The 21,483-nt window shown below is 41.6% G+C and overlaps 1 protein-coding gene across 2 annotated transcripts in view; it reads right to left on the reverse strand.

The window, feature by feature from the left end:
* Positions 1-21,483, reverse strand: part of CNTNAP2 (contactin associated protein 2) — a 2,044,831-nt gene that overhangs the window by 5,167 nt on the left and 2,018,181 nt on the right. For both annotated transcript variants that reach the window (XM_027101624.1, XM_027101625.1), the window contains one exon: positions 1,293-1,373. In XM_027101624.1, the coding sequence (XP_026957425.1) occupies positions 1,293-1,373 (81 nt within the window). The remainder of the gene's footprint in view (positions 1-1,292; positions 1,374-21,483) is intronic.

Consider the following 21,483-nt stretch of genomic DNA (forward strand, 5'->3'; position numbering starts at 1 on the left):
GGTACAACAGATTACATACTATGTGATTCCATTCATATGAAACCCTAAAAGAGGCAAAAGTAATCTATGTGACAAGAGCAAGTGGGGCAGAGGGAAGGATGAATTACAGAGGGGGCACAAGAGAACTTTCAGTGGATGGAAATGTTCTGTGTCTTGACTGTAGCTGTGGTTATGGGCGTATGTGTCTGTCAAAAGTCACTGACCCACTACACTTAAATAAGTGCACATTATACTTCAGTAAAGTTGGTCTTAAAAAAGCAAAAACAATGAGGATAAGGATTATACCAGAACTTTGAACAATGTGCTTTGAGCACCATTTTGAATGTATTCTAATTTCACAGTCACATATATACATATAGGTGTTTACTTTCTTCCTGTGGAAAATAAACCTACTGAATGAGCTGAGTTGATTGGCTGAGTTTAAAACCCTTGATGAGCTTACGATATTATCCATACTTAGAGAGGCAGGAAACATTTTTATGAAATAAGGCAGAAGAAGCAGGGAGAAAAGAAGGCAACAGGCAACAGGGTTATTGATACTGATCCAAACACGAGGAACTATACTAGGAGAGTCGAATTATTCTGCAGGTATTCTGGTGAGAAGAAAAGACTGGAATATTTTAGATGCTCTGGCTTATTAATTTTCTTTTTAAAAAAATATTTATTTATTTATTTATTTTGGCTACACCAGGTCTTAGTTGCAGCATGTGGACTTCTTAGCTGCGGCATGCGGACTTTTAGTTGCGGCATGTGAACTCTTAGTTACAGCATGCACGCGGGATCTAGTTCCCCAACCAGGGATCAAACCCCTGCCACCTGCATTGGGAACACGGAGTCTTACCCACTGGACCACCAGGGAAGTCCCTGCTTATTAATTTTCTGATAATTTTTATTAAGATAACTGAAACCAGACTGGCAGAGTCCTTCCTGATTTTGTAGTAAGCTATTATGGACCATTTGGGATGCAAGGGGATGAGAGTGGAAAAGACTGGAGGGCATAAAGAAATGCTCTGGCTGTTGCCATGACTGCCTGCTTGCATATTCTGATGCTGGCTAGCTCCCTACTACTGTTCTTTTTTTTTTTTTATAAGTCAGCATAAAAAGTAGCCAGGTTACATTGACCACACTTTCTCCACAATGTGTACTTCTCAACCTTCAGTCATATTTAAACGGCAAAATGAATAAAGTACAAATCCAGATAACCCCTTTTCCCCTAGACTACGGTTTTATTGAAAGTGACTACTCCCCACAGATGAGAAGTTACAGGAAAGCCTGTCCTGTAAGGCACCTACCTCCGATGATGGCTGAGTTTCTGTTGACTCCATTTCTTATAGCTTGGCCTTGTCCTGGGTTATACGGAAAATCAGCACTGGCTGTAGAGGAAGAAATGAAAAGACATATATATCATTTATCCCAGATAATTTGATACCTAGTTTTTCATACAACCCTTCAACAGCCTGTTTTCCCAAATGAGATCTCCATTTCATCTAAACCCATTCTGCTGTTGTTTCCCACAAGAATCACAGCCACTTCAGTGTCTGCTGTTTGCCTTTGTACAAGTCCCAGATGAACAGCGTACCTCTTTGGGAGGAGTATTAACAAATCTTAGAACTACCTGAGCTGGCTTGCTTTGGTTCCACTGACAGACAAGTTTATGTATTAGAATACTTTTCCTTAAGTTTGGCTGAAATCTGCTTCCAACCCACTTTTATCCCTTTCATAACTGGTGGCACTGGATATACTCGCCAATGAGCTTTTTACAGCTTACAGCATTAGTTTAAAAAGTAATCATTAAAAAATATTTTTTAAAATTGAAGTATAGCTGATGTACAATATTATATAAGTTATAGGTGTACAATATAGTGATTCACAATTCTTAAAGGTTATACTCCATTACCTCTTGGCCCCCTACCCCTATCTTGCCCCTCTCCCCCTCCCTCTCCCCACTCGTAACCACTAGTTTGTTACCACTCTCTATCTGTGAGTCTGCTTCGTTTCTGTTATAGTCATTAGTTTGTTGTATTTTTTAGATTCCACATGTAAGTGATATCATGCAGTATTTGTCTTTCTCTGACTTATTTCACTTAGCATAATGCCCTCCAAGTCCATCCATGCTGTAAATGGCAAAATGTCATTCCTTTTTACGGCTGAGTAGTATTCCATTGTATATATAGGTACCACATCTTCTTAATCCATTCATCTGTTGATGGACAGTTAGGTTGCTTCCATATCTTGGCTATTGTAAATAATGCTGCCATAAATATTGGGGTGCATGTACCTTTTCAAATTAGTGTTTTTGTTTTAAAAAGTAATCATTTCTTTACATGAATATTTTACATGGCTCTAGTAAAACACTGTACACTTCAGGAATTTGTAAGAGGATAATATCTTATAAGTGTTGAGAAGAATATTAACTGCCTAATAAATTTTCTATTTCTCTCCCTATTTCAACAAGCCTTTGCAGAATGCCTACCACATGTCAGGCGCTATTTTAAGTGCTGGGGATATACAGTAAACAATAAAAAAGATGAAAATTGTTATTAATGAGAACTTCCCATGCCTCATTGAAGAGTTTGGTTTATATAGTCAAAATACTAATCTGAAGCATGGATGTGGTTTTAGTTACGACCCTGTTTATAGTGAACTGCCTGAAATTATGGGGCAGCTTCCATGTTGTAACTCACACACTCATAGGACACAGTAAGATTTGGTTATCAATACACATAATTCCCTGACGTCAACCCCCCTTCAAAGACTGAGAGCTGTTTTCCAAGGATAAAGGCTTGCACCTTCACTGCGCCTCTGGGGCGCAGTTTCTAGGTCTTTTGACATTGTATTTACCTTTCTCTGGACTCTATTTGGTCTACATCCTTCTAAAAAGTCAAAAGCTTCGGAGCTTGTAAGTGGCCTAGTTGGTATTAACACCCAGGTAGGGTTAATTCCAAAGTCAATAATCTTCCCTGTGCTGGCTTTCAAGGGCTAGGAAGACACAGACAGGTAAGCTGGTGAGGAAATGCCAGCTTTCAGACGGTTTAGCTTACGTAGGGCCTAAGGGAGGAAGAGCCTTTTCTTCGGGGATCGGGGAGACAGACTTGTTTTGTTTGGACACATTGAATCTGAGGTGCCTAGAGGATGTATGGCGATAAGGACTAGACATTCGGGTGAGTGGGTCATATCTCTCATCTCCTTTGGATAAACACAGAAATCTCCTGACCCTTAAACATCAATAATATAAATCTGCAAAATATATTTGGTAACAAAAAAATTACAGTGGCAATTTTGTCATTATTCTGTTTGGTATTCATGACACTACAAAACTCTTTGCTCTTCTGCTTCAGGTAACATGGATGGTGGCACACAGCGGAGTTCCCGCTCCGAAGAGAGCTTTGCGTCCTTGGCCACAAAACTGCAGAGAAACACAGATGCCTAGAGACTGACATCCTCTCTCTGGTTCTCTTGAAGTTATTGATACAAACATTAGTGGAAGGTATGGATGTGACCTGAGATGACCCGAGGAGAATAATAAGAGCTAGAAAAGAACATGAAAAATACCCCAGGATAGCCTCTGTTATAAAATCTGAACTCCTTAACATGGGGAGGAAGGCTTCCCTTGAGACGAATTTCTCTCCTGCCTCTTTCCTCATGGAACCACTTTTCCAACTCAACATTCTAGGCACACGGATTCCTGATGCTTGAGGGGGACGTGTCTTTGCTCATCCACACGGCACTCTCTGTCAGGACACCTGGTTCGCCCTTCTTCTCTTTGGGCTACTCTTCGTTGCGGTGCGCAGGCTTCTCATTGCGGTGACTTCTCTTGTCGCGGAGCACAGGCTCTAGGTGTGCGGGCTTCAGTAGTTATGGCACACGAGCTCAGTAGTTGTGGCTCATGGGCTCTAGAGCGCAGGCTCAGCAGTGTGGCACATGGGCTTAGCTGCTCTGCGGCATGTGGGATCTTCCTGGACCAGGGCTCGAACCCGTGTCCCCTGCACTGGCAGGCGGATCTTAACCACTGTGCCACCAGGGGAGTTCCAAAATAGACTTTAGATATTAAGTCTCAGGACCAGATTTGTGTCGCATAGGCAAAGACTGTATTCAATACACTTTTCTTCTGGGACCCAAATGACACTGTGGACAAAGAATGTCACCTGTCAAAGGATGTTGCTGCCATCGAGCCATCAGCCACGCCCACCCCCACAGTGCATCCTGAGGAGATTCAGGATGGAGCAAACAGGATACTGGCCCTAGATAGTTAAGGTGCCTATCAAAGAAATGATCTCCGTGAGGCCAGACTCTGGAATTTTCCCATACATAAAAAATTGCTAACTTCATTAACTTGAGATGTCTGGTTATTCTTTAATTAATAGTAATCCTTTGATGTACCAACTACTTGTTTTGGTTGCAAAAACTCCCATATATCCAGGCCCCTCCCTAACCTCTTCGGAGCTGTCCCTCAGAGCTATTTGAGAGTCTGTCTCCCGGGCTTAAGTCCTCAGTATGTCCACTGCATAAAACATAATTCTCAACTTTTTGGTTGTGCATGTTTTTTCTCACTTGACACGCTACATGATAACACTAAAGTGTGCTGCTATTCCAGCTCTGATCTAGTGGCTCCTGGAAGCGTGTTCCTGCTTGTTTCCCTTGCACACATCCTGTTTGTCTGGTCATCCCCTTTACGCGGACAGACCATGTCAGCCACAGATCAGCTCTCCTCCCCGCCTCCCACCAGCAGGGACAGGCAGACATGTTGCTGCAGGAACTGATGGTGGGGGATCCTTCTCCCGTGGACATGCCTGTTAAACAGCTTGGCTGACACTGCAGAGCCCACAGAGAAGGCACGTGCATCCCAGGCCCCCAAACACACTCGGACAGTTCCACACACAGACAGCCTCCCTGCCCATCATCTCTGTCTTCAACCTGGGAAGCAAGCTGAGAGCTCAGCGCTCGTGCACCTGCCCTTTCCCTTCCTCCAACTTCAGGTCGGGTAAAAAAAGGGAAGAACACACACACTCTGTAACAGCAGGCCCAGGGGCAGCTGTTCCTCCTAATCATACAGATATAGTAAGATGGTCAGAAATTAGGACAGGGTGAGTAAAAATACACCTCCTTACCCCCAAAGAATAGAAACCATGATGGTTTTATTCCACTTCTAAAGGCCTTTGCCTGCCCTTTGCTACATTCTAGGAAGACTTCATCAGGAAAGCAAAAGACAGTCTAATCCTTGCCTCTTCTGTCCGTGTGCCAGGCGGGGCGAGGGGGCGGCCCTCCTCGGGCAGCTAGCTCTGAGCCTACCCCGTACCTGCCGCCAGGTGAGGGACATTGCACAACAAAGACCCCCAATCGTCACGTACGTGATGGATGCGTGGTAAAGCTCTAAATTTTAGGACTACATGAAATTACTCATTACTTGGACTATACTTTCCTCACATATAAAACTCTCTGGGGCCCAGAAAAGCAAGTGTTTGCTCTGGTGGAATCAGCCTAGAAGCGTTTTCCTTCTACCATAGAGCACAAAAGGTAAACTGACATGAAATTCAAGTTTGGGGAGCAAGCTGTTTAGGAAATAATATTAATAGCACTTCCTACAAGTCAGGCGCTGTTTTAAGTCCTTTTCATGGATTAGCTCATTTCATCCTCCTGTGAACCTTGTGAGGTTGGTGTATTCATCCCATTTTGGAGGCTGAACACTTGGCTGAGGTCCCATGACCAAGAAGCAGTGGAGCCAGAAACTGGCTCCAGAAACCACTTGCAAGGCACGAAGCTGAAGTGCCTCTGATGAGGAAGAAGGGGTCTACACTGGCTTTATCGAGTCATCACCATCATTAAGGCGACCAACTGATTTAGCCCAGTTGTTTTCTCTGTGGTTGGTGGGCTGTCTGGGGAGGCCCACAGATGTCTAAAGGCTCCCGACTGCACTTGTCTGGCTTCAAAAGTGAGCATGTGAGGCATTTTACCTGACAAAGATAATTCCACATGATGATAGCATCAGCTGAGCAATGTGATAAACTAAGAACTCTGAACCAACATCGTAAGAAGAGAAACCCAATATTCCAGATACAATTCCCTATGGGCCCAAACGGCACAGAGAGAATGGTTATCACCATTAGGGTAACACTTGTGAAATCATGAACGGTGCTAACTGTGCTTTAAAACATTACTGTCAGATTATAATTTTGACTGCCTTTACAGAATGTGAAAAATTAAGAGAGGAAGCTTCAAGGCAGGTACTTAACTACAATAAGCTGATTTAAAAGATATTCATAAGAATGGAATATTAAAAAGAGATTTGAATTCTTTAGCCTTAAATTTCTTGCCTGTCTCATTGAGCAGATAGGGAGGAAAAGCAGTAGTAAAGCATTAAAAAAATATATAAGAGGCAGAGTCAAGATGGCAGTGTGGGAGGATGCAGAGTTAGCGTCTCCCCACAACTAGGGTTGTTGTGTATTCTGGAGATGGGAGGAACCCCATACAAGGAGATGGGAGGAACCCCAAAGTGAACCAGTAGGACGTAGGGGAACCGATGTGGGGGAGGAAAAGTGGAGGCCAGACAGGATCGGCGCCCCTGAGGCCGGGGAGATCAGGAGACGCAGGCGGGAGGGACTCTCCGGGAAGAGCGGGAGAGGAGAGGGCGATCGCCTATCCACTCAGGCTGGGGGGCCTGCTGAGCTCCCAGGCCGGTCCCCTGCCCTCCAATCCCCCCTCCAGGCCACATGGGTACTTGGGGGCATAGGAGGGAAGCCAGGGAGATCAGGAGAGGCAGGCGGGAGGGGCCCTCTGGGAGGAGTGGGAGAGGAGCGGAGGGCCATTGCCCTGCACACTCGGGCTGGGGAGACTGCTGAGCTCCCAGGCCGGTCCCTTGCCCTCTGAGACCAGGAGTGGGGGTCACACCTGGGCCCCTTCTGTTCCTTGGGCCTAAGCCCCACCCTCCACAGCCCCCAGGGCCTTTTCCAGCCCTGTGGGTCCTGAGCATTGGACCCACCCACCACCCAAGCCTTGCCCTTGCTTAGGCCCCACTCTCAACAGCCAAGGCCTTCCTGTTCCCCCTTTTTTTTCCCCTCCTCCTCTTTTTCACTATTGTGATACTGTTGTACCTTCTGGTTGTTGATTCATCTATATTTTTATTTTTATATTCTTCCTAAAATATGTGTTAGTTTACTAGCCTAATTTTATTTGTTAGTTTGTTATTTATTTATTTTTTTTATTGCCACCCCAGGTGGCTTGTGGGATCTCGGTTCACGACACCAGGGTCAGGCTGAAGCTCCTGCAGTGGGAGCTCCGAGTCTGAACCACTGGAATAACAGAGAACCTCAGATCCCAGGGAATAGTCATTGGAGTGAGGCCTCATGGAGTTCCTCATCTCAGCACCAGGACCCAGCTCTACCCAACAGCCTACAAACCCCAGTGTTGGAAGCCTCAGACCAAACAACCAGTAAGACAGGAACACAATCCCACTCGTAAAAAAAAAAAAAAAAAAATGAGGCAGCAAAAAAATATGTCACAGATGAAGGAGTAAGATAAAAACCTCCAAGACCAAATAAATGAAGAGGAAATAGGCAGTCTACCTGAAGAAGAATTCAGAGTAATGATAGTAAAGATGATCCAGAATCTCAGAAATAGAATGGTGGCACGGATTGGGAAAATACAAGAAATGTTTAACAAAGATCTAGAAGAACCAAAGAACAAACAAACAGAGATGAACAACATAATAACTGAAATGAAAAATACACTAGGAGGAATCAATAACAGAGGCAGAAGAACGAATAAGTGAGCTGGAAGCCAAAATGGTGGAAATAACCGCCAAGGAGCAGAATAAAGAAAAAAGAATGAAAAGAACTGAAGACAATCGCAGAGACCTCCGGGACAACACTAAACACACCAACACTCGAATTATAGGGGTCCCAGAAGAAGAAGAGAAAAAGAAAGGGTCTGAGAAAATATCTGAAGAGATTATAATTGAAAACTTCCCTAACATGGAAAAGGAAATAGCAAAGAGAGTCCCATACAGGATAAACCCTAGGAAAAACACACCAAGATACATATTAATCAAACTAACAAAAATTAAATTCAAAGAAAAAATATTAAAAGCAGCAAGAGAAAAACAAAAAGTAACATATAAAGGAATGCCCATAAGGTTATCAGCTGATTTTTCAGTGGAAAACTCTGCAGGCCAGAAGGGAGTGGCAGGATATACTTAAAGTGATGCAATCACGATTACTCTACCCAGCAAGGATCTCATTCAGATTTGATGGAGAAGTCAAAAGCTTTTCAGAGAAGCAAAAGCTAAGAGAATTCAGCACCACCAAACCAGCTTTACAAGAAATGCTAAAGAAACTTCTCTAAGCAGGAAACACAACAGAAGAGAAAGACCCACAAAAACAAACCCAAAACAATTAAGAGAATGGTAATAGGAACATATATATCAATAATAACCTTGAATGTAAACGGATTAAATGCCCCAACCAAAAGACACAGACTGGTTGAATGGATACAAAAACAAGACCCATATGTATGCTGTCTACAAGAGACCCACTTCAGACCTCGGGACACATACAGACTGAAAGTGAAGGGATGGAAAAAGATATTCCATGCAAATGGAAATCAAAAGAAAGCTGGAATAGCAATTCTCATATCAGATAAAATAGACTTTAAAATAAAGACTGTTACAAGAGATAAGGAGGGACACTATATAATGATCAAAGGATCAATCCAAGAAGAAGATATAACAATTACAAATATTTATGCACCCAACATAGGAGCACCTCAATACATAGGGCAAATGCTAACAACCATGAAAGAAGAAATAGACAGTAACACAATAATAGTAGGGGAGTTTAACACACCACTTACACCATGGGACAGATCATCCAAACGGAAAATAAATAAGGAAACACAAGCTTTAAATGACACAATAGATCAGATAGGTCTAATTGATATTTATAGAACATTCCACCCAAAAGTGGCAGAATACACTTTCTTCTCAAGTGCACATGGAACATTCTCCAGGACAGATCACATCTTGGGTCACAAATCAAGCCTCAGAAAATTTAAATCGTATCAAGCATCTCTTCTGACCACAATGCTATGAGACTGGAAATCAATTACAGGAAAAAAACTGTAAACAACACAAATACATGGAGGCTAAACAGTGTGCTACTAAATAACCAAGAGATCACTGAAGAAACCAAAGAAGAAGTAAGAAAATACATAGAAACAAATGACAATGAAATCATGATGACCCAAAACCTATGGGACGCAGCAAAAGCAGTTCTAAGAGGGAAGTTTATAGCAATACAATCTCACCTCAAAAAACAAGGAAAATCTCATATAAACAATCTAACCCTACACTTAAAATAACTAGAGAAAGAAGAACAAAGAAAACCCAAAGTCAGTAGAAGGAAAGAAATCATAAAGATCAGAGCAGAAATAAATGAAATAGAAACAAAGAAAACAATATCAAAGATCAATAAAACTAAAAGCTGGTTCTTTGAGAAGATAAACAAAATTGAAAAACCCTTAGCCAGACTCATCAAGAAAAAAAGGGAGAGGATGCAAATCAATAAAATTAGAAATGAAAAAGGAGAAATCAGAACTGACACTGCAGAAATACAAAGGATTATGACAGACTACTACAAACAACTATATGCCAATAAAGTGGACAACCACAAAGAAATGGACAAATTCGTGGGAAGGTACAATTTTCCAAGACTGAACCAGGAAGAATTAGAAAATATAAACAGACTTATCACAAGTAATGAAATTGAAACCATAATTAAAAATCTTCCAACAAAGAAAAGTTCAGGATCAGATGGCTTCATAGGTGAGTTCTATCAAACATTTAGAGAAGAGCTAACACCGATCCTTCTCAAACTCTTCCAAAAAATTGCAGAGGGAGAACACTCCCAAATTTATTTTATGAGGCCACCATCACCCTGATACCAAAACCAGAAAAAGATATCACAAAAAAAGAAAATTATAGACCAATATCACTGATGAACATAGATGCAAAAAGCCTGAACAAAATACTAGCAAACAGAATCTAACAGCACATTAAAAGGATCATACACCAAGATCAAGTGGGATTTATCCCAGGGATGCAAGGACTCTTCAATATAGGCAAATCAATCAATGTGATACACCACATTAACAAATTAGGAATAAAAACCATATGGTCATCTCAGTAGATGCAGAAAAAGCTTTTGAAAAAATTCAACACCAATTTATGATAAAAACTCTCCAGAAAGTAGGCATAGGGGGAACCTACCTCAACATAATAAAGGTCATATATGACAAACCCACAGCAAGCATCATACTCAATGGTGAAAAACTGAAAGCATTTCCACTAAGAACAGGAACAAGACAAGGTTGCCCACTCTCACCACTCTTATTCAACATAGTTTTGGAAGTCCTAGCCACAGCAATCAGAGAAGAAAAAGAAATAAAAGGAATACAAATTGGAAAAGAAGAAGTAAAGCTGTCACTGTTTGCTGATGACATGGTAGTATACATAGAAAATCCTAAAGATGCCACCAGAAAACTACTAGAACTAATCAATGAATTTGGTAAGGTTGCAGGATACAAAACTAATGCACAGAAAGCTCTGGTATTCCTATACACCAACAATGAAAAAGCAGAAAGAGAAATTAAGGAAACACTCCCATTTACCACTGCAACAAAAAGAATAATATACCTAGGAATAAACCTGCCTAAGGAGGTGAAAGACTTGTACTCAGAAAACTATAAAACACTGATGAAAAAAATAAAAGATGACATAAACAGATGGAGAAATATACCACGTTCTTGGATTGGAAGAATCAATACTGTGAAGATGACTATACCACCCAAAGCAATCTATAGATTCATTGCAATCCCTATCAAACTACCAATGGCATTCTTCACAGAATTAGAACAAAAAATTTTACAATTCGTATGGAAACACAAAAGATCCCAAATAGCCAAAGCAATCTTGAGAAAGAAAAACAGAGTTGGAGGAATCAGGTTCCCCAACTTCAAACTATACCACAAAGCTACAGTAATTAAGACAGTATGGTACTGGCATAAAAACAGAAATACAGATCAATGGTGAAAGACAGAATGCCCAGAGATAAACCCATGCACATATGGGCACCTAATTTATGACAAAGGAGGCAAGAACATACAACGGAGAAAAGACAGCCTCTTTAATAAGTGTTGCTGGGAAAACTGGACAGCTACATGTAAAAGAATGAAATTAGAACACTACCTAACACCATACACAAAAATAAACTCAAAATGGATTAAAGACTTAAATGTAAGACGAGATACTATAAAACTCCTAGAGGAAAACACAGGAAAAACACCCTTTGACATAAACCACAGCAAGATCTTTTTTGACCCACCTCCTAGAGTTACAGAAATAAAAACAAAGATAAACAAATGGGATTTAATTAAACTTAAAAGCTTTTTGCACAGCAAAGGAAACCATAAACAAGACAAAAAGACAACCCTCAGAATGGGAGAAAATATTTGCAAATGAAACAATAGACAAAGGATTAATCTCCAAAATACACAAACACCTCATGGAGCTCAATATCAAAAAAACAAACAATCCAGTTAAAAAATGGGTGGAAGACCTAAATAGACATTTCACCAAGGAAGACATACAGATGGCCAAGAGGCACTTGAAAATATGCTCAACATCATTAATTATTAGAGAAATGCAAATGAGAAACACAATGAGGTGTCACCTCATGCCAGTCAGAATGGCCTTTATCAAAAAATCTAGAAAGAATAAATGCTGGAAAGGGTGTGGCGAAAAGGGAACCCTCTTGCACTGTTGGTGGGAATGTAAATTGATACAACCACTATGGAAAACAGTATGGAGGTTCCTTAAAAAACTAAAAATAGAGCTACCATATGACCCAGCAATCCCACTACTGGGCATATACCCTGAGAAAACCATAATTCAAAAAGGGACATGTACCATAAGGTTCATTGCAGCACTATTTACAGGGATGCAGGGATGCCAGGACGTGGAACCAACCTAAATGTCCATCGACAGATGGATGGATAAAGAAGATGTGGAACATACATACAATGGAATATTACTCAGCCATAGAAAGAAACGAAATGGAGTCATTTGTAGTGAGGTGGATGGACCTAGAGTCTGTCATACAGAGTGAAGTAAGTCAGAAAGAGAAAAACAAATACTGTATGCTAATGCATATATATGGTATCTAAAAAAAAAAAAAAAAAGGTACTGATGAACCTAGTTTCAGGGCAGGAATAAAGAGATAGACATAGAAAATGGACTTGAGGACATGGGTTGGGAAGGCGAAGCTGGGGCAAAGGGAGAGTAGCATCGACATACATACACTACCAAATGCAAAACAGTTGGCTGGTGGGAAGCAGCAGCGTAGCACTGGGAGATTGGCTTGGTGCTTTGTGATGACCTAGAGGGGTGGGATAGGGAGGATGGGAGGGAGGCTCAAGAGGGAGGGGATATGGGGACGTGTATGCGTATGGCTGATTGGCTTTGTTGTGCAACAGAAGCTAACAGAGTATTGTGAAGTAATGATAGTTCAATAAAGATCTATTAAAAAAAAAAAGCTAAACATACAATTATCATATGATCCAGCAATTCCACTCCTAGGTATATATCTAAGAGAACTGAAAGCAAGCGTTCATCAGCACTTGTGTGCTGATTTGTATAGCAGCATTATTCATAATGGCCAAAAACTAGAAACAACCCAAATATTCGTCCATGGACAAATAAAATGTGGTACATACATTGGAATATTTTCCAACCATAAAAAGGAGTGAAGTACTGATACATGTTACAACGTGGATGAACATTATGGTAAGTGAAATAAACCAGATACAAAAGGACAAACGTTGTATGATTCCATTTCATGAGTTACCTAGAGTAGACAAATTCATAGAGACAGAAAGTAGATTAGAGCTTACGAGGGACTGGGGAGAGAGGAATGGGGAGTTATTACCTATGGTGAAAACGTCTATTTGGGATGATGAAAAAGTTTTGGAAATAGGTAGTGGTAATGGTTACACAGTATTTTGAGTGTGACTAATGCCACTGAATTAAACACTTAAAAATGGCAAATGTATGTTATATATATTTTATTACCATTTTTAAAAGATTAATAATGTAATATACCAAAAGCCATTGAATTGTACACTTTAAATGGGTAAATTGTATAATATGTGAATTATATCACAATAATAACTGGACTCCACATGCAAAGGAATGAAGTTGGACCCCAATTTCACACCATATATACAAAAGTTAACTCAAAATGGATCAAAGATCTAAATTTCAGAACTAAAATTATAAAACTCTTAGAAGAAAACATAGGCATAAATCTTCATGATCTTGGATTAGGTAATAATTTCTTAAATATGACACCAAAAGCACAAACAATGAAAAAAAAATAAATTGGACATCACTGAAATTTAAAACTTTTGTGTTTCAAAGGACACCATAAAAAAAGCAAAAAGACAACCCATAGGTTAAAAAGAATTGACAAATTATATATCTGATAAGGTATATATCTTATCTGGGGATAAGGGAAATAACTTGTATCTAGAATATATAAAGATCACGTACAACTCAATAATAAAAAGACATGCCCAATTTTTTAAGTGGGCAAAGGATTTGAATTGACATTTATCCAAATAAGATATAGAAGTGGCTGATAAACACATGAAAAGTCATTCAATATTACTACCCTTCAGGAAGATGCAAATCAAAACCACAGTGAGATACTTCATACCCACTTAGGATGGTTATAATCAAAAAGACAGACAATAAGTGGGAGGTACAAACTATTGGGTGTAAGATAGGCTACAAGGATGTATTGTACAACATGGGGAATACAGCCAATAGTTTGTAATAACTGTAAATGGAATGTAACCTTTAAAGTTGTATAAAAATAAAAGATAAAAATAATTTTAAAAATACAGAACATAAACGAGGTAATTGTGAGTCTTATTTACGAAATTTCAAAATACGTAAAATTGTAGACTTTAGGCTCAGAAACCAATAGCACATAAAACACACATTTAAATGCACATAAAAATAAACCGAGATTGTCTAGCAGAAAACTCCCCCCAAATGAAAGGCACTACATGCTTCAGGTTGTCATATACCAGGGACCAAAAAATTAGATAGTAGCTGACATCTAGAGAAAATATTGCCATGGAAACCACTTGGGCTTCAGCATCTAATGGGCTAATTTGAGATACTTCAACAAAACTGCTGCTATTAATTATAATTTAATTTAAATTGCAACATTCTTTTTGTAGTGGAGTCTGCGCTCCATGTTGTAAATATGTCTTTGTTCTTCCCAGTTTCTTTGCTTCCTTTCACTTTATTCACTCTCTTCAAATCTGAGCTCTATGGCAGAAAACAATTTTTTTCAAACTGTTCTAGCCATTCACTACTGACTGATACTTTGGAAACTCCTATGAAAACAAACTGTTGTCAAGTAAGATGCTGAAGATCTCAGGGGCTGCTCCTTTATTTTCAGAGAGGGTATTGCTGATCACATTTTCAGGAGGGGGAGAGTTCTCAGGGCCAGCAGGATTTCAGCCAGGCAAACCCTATGTGGCAGGACCTTGGTGAGCCTCAGTTTCGTGTTTCTACTACACCCTTCACTTCAGTTTCTACAGAAAGGTGACCAGCCAGAATTTCAGAGCCCCAACAGTGAAGAGAGTATGAATTTTGGGCTTTGACGTGGGAAGGTAATCAAGCCTTACGTTTCCAGCTTCTTAAAAGAGCGGCCAAGTGGCAGCTGCTTGCTCCAGTGTCGGAGATCCAGTGACCAAAAGAGGCTAATTAGGTGAAAAGAAACAGAATAAAGGAGCTTGCCGTCCTCTACTATAGATCTTGACTGTTTAAATAATGCCAACTTTAAATGAAGGTACTGAAAGAGCAACCGATTTTTACTAAATTCCCTCCTTCCATCGGTTTTTTTAGCCAACTTCTAAACTGCCTCAGTTGCCTTTCGGGAAGGAGATCCACTGATACTCCCAAATGAGGCTGCCATTGCATTCTTTTGTCTGATTAACTGTAGGAGGTATTTGGATTAGAATACCTAGGTGCTGGCCCTCACACAGGGCTCCGGAGGTCAGGGATGAAGCACCTCAGCCTTGAGTAACTAGGAGAAGGGGGTTCACTGGCCTCGAGTGGGTTGTGTAGGCTTTGTCTTCCTCTGTATACCTCATTCTGATGTGCCTTTAGGAGAAAATAAATAAAATGATTCCTGAGTGCTTTGGTTCAGAGCTTTCCAACTTGAAGGCTCCCACAAACCACCTGGAATCTGATTAAGATGCAGATTCTGAGCGCCTTGGGCTGCGAGTCTGCATTTCTGATGGGCTGCGGGGGAGTGTGAGTACACACCTCACTTTGAGCAGCAGAGGTTTAATTGAGACTCGGGTGATTCACATCTCCTGCTGTTCCTGTGCACGTGTGTTTTCATTTAACATGATGCCTGAGAAGGAGCTGAAATAATTCCTTCTGAGACCTTGTCTTTTTTTGGGGGATGGTGGTGTGCTGACTCACTGTGTGCTTTTAAGTGATCCGCATGACACAATGCCCCTTGGCTTCATTTCCTTTAGCCCTATTTCTTTTTAGTCTTGTGAAAGCTCCTAATGGAACCCTGCTTTCGTTTCTGAGGACAATCCTTCAGTATTTTGAATGTAGAGGGGGAGAGTCTATAACTGCTCAATATTAAGAGCAGTCTAAGAAAAAACAGCCGAGGAATTTAATAAACAGTTACCTTAGGCATGTCCTTGGATACCTTTCCTGATCTGAAATAGGTGATTCTCTAAAGCGTGCGCATCAGGGAGGAAGAAAGTAAGCAGCTTTCGGCAGGAAAGAGCTCTTAGCAGGGGGCACCCTTTTGTCTTGTCACTAACCTTAAACCAGGCACCCATGTTCCACTCACCTCTGGCCCTAGCACACCTTTCAAATCTTTTGCTCACACAATACCTTGCCTAATCTGTTGGTTCTTTCTGTGGATCAAAGAAGTGAAGAACAAGTAATTAACAGATGACCAGATCTCTTCGGGAATCTCATGGACAAACTGTGTGAACAAGGCAGCATCTAAGGAGATGATGTATCACGAGGGACAAGCCTGCACACAGTGGCGGATGGGGAAGACTCTGACCTCCCCCATCTCAGTGATTCACTGAGATGACTTCCTTCTTTCCCTTTAACTTTCATGGCTGAGCAGAATCTTCGGAGGTGGTTTTTGGGGGACACTGAGTCCACCATCTCCCCAGGCTGCGGCATTCTGATTAAAAGCAATTTTCCTTTCTACCGACATTTGTCTCTCTCGAGTATTGATTTTTCGAGTGGCGAGTGGTGGGACCCAATTCGGTAACATTGTGATGTCGGCACGTAGGTTCTTGATGGTACGGATGCATTCACAGGCATATATGAGAGAAAACAGATGTTTTTTTAAAATACTGGGTTGTTGGTTTCTCTGGAGTTTATTGATTTGTTTTAGGAAAGAATTCTTGTCTCCTTGCTGCTGGTTCTTGCATGGGTGGGCTGTGCAGTGGCAGAATGCAGTCCGCTGGGTGGAAAGCCTGAGCCCACACAGGAATGTGGTGTGTCCGGGGTCCCATGGCACCAGAGTGACTGATTCTCACTTGGTGAAATGCTGGGTCACAGTTATGATGGTTACCAAGCCAGGTGAACACACCTGCTAATACAATTTGTGGGTTCCTTATCAGCAGGGCAGTCTTAGCCAGAATTGTCTGCTGATTCATGGAAATGGCCTCAGTTTCTAAGGAGGGGGTAGTTGAGAAACTAACAATAGTAAGAAAGAAGAAGAAAGCAACCCAATCACAGTGAGTAAGCCAAAATATGTCTTTTAAAGACATTCCTTGATGTATTCCACCTTTTCTTCTAGACTGTGATCAAGACTTGCCACCATTCAGAAGACCAACACGTCTTCAGGAGACCCTGGAGCCACTGCCTTCAAATTTCTGCTGAGAAACGCATCCACCAGGCACCATGCAGGTCCCAGCAGAGGCTTTGGACTTGCAGAATTGGTGGTTTGGGAGTTCAGTGAAAGTAACTTTTTCTTTTTAATCACCTAAATTCTAGTCAGAAGATGAGTTTCATCATTTGTAAGAATATTTAAACACATTTAATCATTTGAGGAATGAGGCAAAGACGAAGGGTCTTCTTTTACTCCCCCTTTGTGGAAATTTCTAGTAAATTCAAAGGCCATAATTTGACTGTGGATGGCTCGTTTGGAAATGCCTAGACATTACTGATTTTGTTATCATCCTATGTCTTTCAAGGTAGTAGAATGAATAATAATATGCATTAAAAGCATCTAATCTTCTGCTACAACCTCTGTATCTCAACTTGCAGACAATGTTGCCTTCAGTGGAAGATGATGATTATACTCCAGCTCTCTGTGGACCAGCTCCATCAATATCCACGGGGCTTTGGCTTTGCAGGATGTCTGTGTTGTAACTGCTATTTCATCTAAATGTAAAATGGACCCTTTCTGTTCCTAAGTGTTCGGAAACCAGTATAGAGAAGAGGACAGTTTCTGAGAACACAGTGGTATATGACCCACATCACAGCCGGCCGACGGGATTCTGCCTCCTCTGGGGTCTATTAGAGGGGACAACAAGCAAAACTAAAGGGCTTTAAACATTAAGTCTCTATATATTTTAAGTCTTTTATCAATGTCCCGCTGGGCTCTTGCTTTGGAAATACTTTTTCCGGCTGCATTAGCACAAGTGAAAGTTTAAAATTTCAGCCCCAAGACAATGTCTTTTCTTCCAAGGTTGATCTCAGAAAATAGAATACACAACCCCCATGCTAGGTATTTTCATTGTTTTTTGAACTGTTCTTTCCTTGAATTAACCTCAGATCTCAAAGGGCAGCTGTGTTTTCTGGCTGGCAGGTGGAATGGCCGTCAAAGAGCATCTTGTGAAACAAATGATGCTTGTTCATGACAGCTTCCTGATGTTCCCCCACAAAGAGACGCCTCCTTGGCGCTGGCTCACGTCAGTACCAAGATAACGTGATAAGCTTCCAGTACCAGCCACGTTGCTCTGTCATAGCTCTTCTCATTCATGTCAACCAAGTGTGAAATAATATTGAATTGGCTCTAGCAGGCTTGGGGATGATTTATTCCAAATCAAAAAAGGGATAGTAAAAATAAAAAGGACGGTATATTTAGTATCAGGGGTTTACCTACAGACATGCAAATTACTGATTCCAGGCTTCTGCATTATACTGAAGGGATGATAGAAGACAGGAAGACAGTTCAGAGTAAAGAACTGGAATCTTTTTATATTTAGACTCAAATGTTTCATTGAGAGAAAGGAAAAGTGGGAAAAGCACTGAATCAGAGGTGAGTATGCCCGAATTTTAGACCTGAGGATGTTATTTTCTGTAGACTTCTGAGCAAAGTGCTATAAATACTGGGACCCACTGGTTCACAGTCCTGACAGCACATCAAGACTCTCTCCTGATGGGGAATGGGGAGGAGGCGTCAGGGTGGCCAAAAAGCCCCGCAGGGTTTGCTAATGCATAGTCGCTGCTGCGGCCACTCATTAGATGTTTACTGTGGGAATGAGTACATTTCCTCTCCGAGTTGCACTTTTTTTAATCTTTAAAATGTGGTTAATAATGTCCACTCAGACCACGTAGAGCTACTGTCAGGATAAAACAAAACCATGCACTGAAAGCATTTCAGCAATTGAAGTTATTTACAAATTTATCATTTCTGTCTTTATCCTTTCCCATTTCCTAAAAGTTAAAATTCCCAAGTAAATTCTTGAAAACCACTTTTAGCCTTTTCTCGTGGGGAAATTTCACGATTAATCTCATTCTCTATGTTTAAAATAACTACACCCCACATTCATACGGATTTTTATGTACATTTTACGATTTAACATAAAATTGATATTACTTTTTTTTTTTTTTAATTTTTAAAGCCTTTCAGGATTGTTCCCAGGCAGGAGCTCAACAGCCGAGTCAAGGATCCACCTGGTCTTTAGACATTTCTGAACAGTCTGTGCAGAACACAGAGAACTGAGCAAAGATCTTCTCAAATGAGTAAAACAGCTGGCGTTGGGTCAAAGACTTCGTCTAGCATAAGGTTTCTGCCACTTCAGAAACCACAGGCAGGACGCAGGCCCCGAACTGCCGGCAAAGACAGAAGCGGCACTTCTAGGTGGGGACCGGCAGGGCTCCCCGGGGAGGATTCACACGCAGGGATTTCCGTGAGAGTCTTCTGGATGACAGGTCAGAAAAGGAAGTGGCACCAGATTAATCTGGAACATTGTGCTCCCTTGAATGGCCCAAGTGATATACAAGGATGTTCAAAAATGCAGTGTAGTAGGAAAAGTTAGCACGGGGCCCTGCCTTGACAGAGGCAATGACAGACACAGACATCAGTGGACAACCCTGAGCTCAGATCGACTTCATTTTCATGGGCTTCTCATAACATTGCCCTGCATAAGAGCGAGACAGAAATGAACGCTGTGACTCGCTGCAGCTGGTGGTTCTGCCATCAACGGAGAAGTTGCTATAGCAACGTGCACGCCTGTGTCACCTGCCCTTCCCAGCCCCACATGATGGAGGTGACAGCTGAGAGTCCCGGCAGGCGTGGGAACAGGGAGAGAGGTGTCTCTAAGGATGGTGCCAGGCGGGGTGGGGGGCGGTCAGAGGGTGGACAGCTTAGAGCGGGGGCTGGACAGAACTCCAACCTCCTTGGGCTTCAAAATCTATTGTATGGGACAAAGGGAAAGACAGACAGAAAGAGAGGGGGAGGAACTGGGATTAAAGAGAAGCCCAGATGAAGGAGGAATCAAGGACCTGGGAAGTTACCCCAAAGCTGGGTGTTTGTGCTCCTTTGGATTTTCCCACGATGGCGTTGAACAGTCCTGGTTAGGAAAGAACAGAAGCCTGAGTGGAGGCAGCCCCAGACACGGTCAGGCACGTGGGGCAGTGTGCAGGGGGTGTCCGGTGCTGAAAGGGGATCGAACCCCACCGCCCTTCACTTGAGCCTCTTAGGTGATGTTTCGCCCCATCATTTCCTCACCTGCTCCACTGCTGTGGGAACACACGCCTGCCAAACCTGTTCTTACAGTGATGTCTGAAGGCTTTGGCATTTAAGGTGGCCGTCCCTTAGGTGAGAGTCTGGTTAAAAATATTCACGCCAAGACACTGCATCTGGCATGTGTGGTCCGGGAGGTGGGGTCAGAAGTGGCCAGAGACTTAGGCTTAGAGCTTCGATTTGTTAACTCTGGTTCATGTTCCTCCGAAAGAGGATGTTACACACATGCCAATAATGACAATAAGGAAATATTCAAATGACAGTTAAAGAGAAGCAAAAATAAATTTAAAGAAGTCAGGATAAAAGCAAGTGGTAAAGGAAAACAGAAAAATGATAGAACTAATGAATAAATCCAGCGCTGGTCCTTTGCAAAAAAAAGTTGTCAGATAATCTAAGAAGAATGGGGGGAAAGTCTACACCTACATTGTAAAAATATATGAATAAACATTTTCTAAGGAGAGAACGGGAATTATTATAAAAACTTATTTTGCTCAACTCTATGGAAACGAATTTGAAAACTCAGATTACATGCATTAATTTCTAGAAAAATGTAAAGAACAGAAATTATAGTAGATGAGAAAGAGAATCTAATTAGATTCTCATAAAAGAAATTGAGAGAGTTGTCAAAGAGCTCTGCTCACACACACAAGAAAGCAGTAGACTCCAGTGGTTCTGCAGGTGAAGTTTACCCAACTTACAAGGTACAGGTGGGTAAGGCTCCAAGGCTGTTTATATCCTTGCCGCACACAGTGTGGCCTGGGAACCGGCAGTATCAGCATCACCTGGGAGCTTGTTAGAGATGCAGAGTCTCAAATCCCACCTCTGACCTCCTGAGTCTGCATTCATTCATCTCGCCAGGTGATTCTGAGCACATTCAAGTTTGGATGGCACTTGAGCTATTCTACTAGTTAGAGAGTGATGGAGAAGTCGCCCACGGTGTGACTCGGTATCCCAAGACTGAAATCAAGGTGTCAGCAGGGCTGAGCGCCTGTGGGGAAGTCCTGGGGGAAAATGTGCTTCCAAGGTCATTCCTGATGCTGGCAGAATTTGGCCTTTGAGGTTGTAGGACTGAGGTCCCAGGTTCCTTCCTGGTCTGTCTGGACTGCTGTCCTAGGGGCCTCCCACATTCCTTGCTGGGTGGCCCCTTCTACTTTCTTTTTATGAAGCTGCTCTAAGTATAAAATCCAAATCTGCACTCCCCTCCAAAGTAAAAGGATGCTACAAACCCATCTTACCCAAGAATTACTGATGTAAAAAACAAAACTAAAAGAAGTTTTAGTAAAATGACTTCAGTTATACCTCAAGAGAATGCCTCACCATGACTCAATGTGGTTAATGCTAGGAATGAAAGCATGGCTCAGTATTTGGAAGTCTATTACTATGATTCACCGCATTA

This window comes from Aethalodelphis obliquidens, unplaced genomic scaffold (genome assembly GCF_003676395.1).
Source record: "Aethalodelphis obliquidens isolate GAN/ISIS:26980383/991018 unplaced genomic scaffold, ASM367639v1 scaffold5, whole genome shotgun sequence".
Taxonomy (NCBI): Eukaryota; Metazoa; Chordata; class Mammalia; order Artiodactyla; family Delphinidae; genus Aethalodelphis; species Aethalodelphis obliquidens.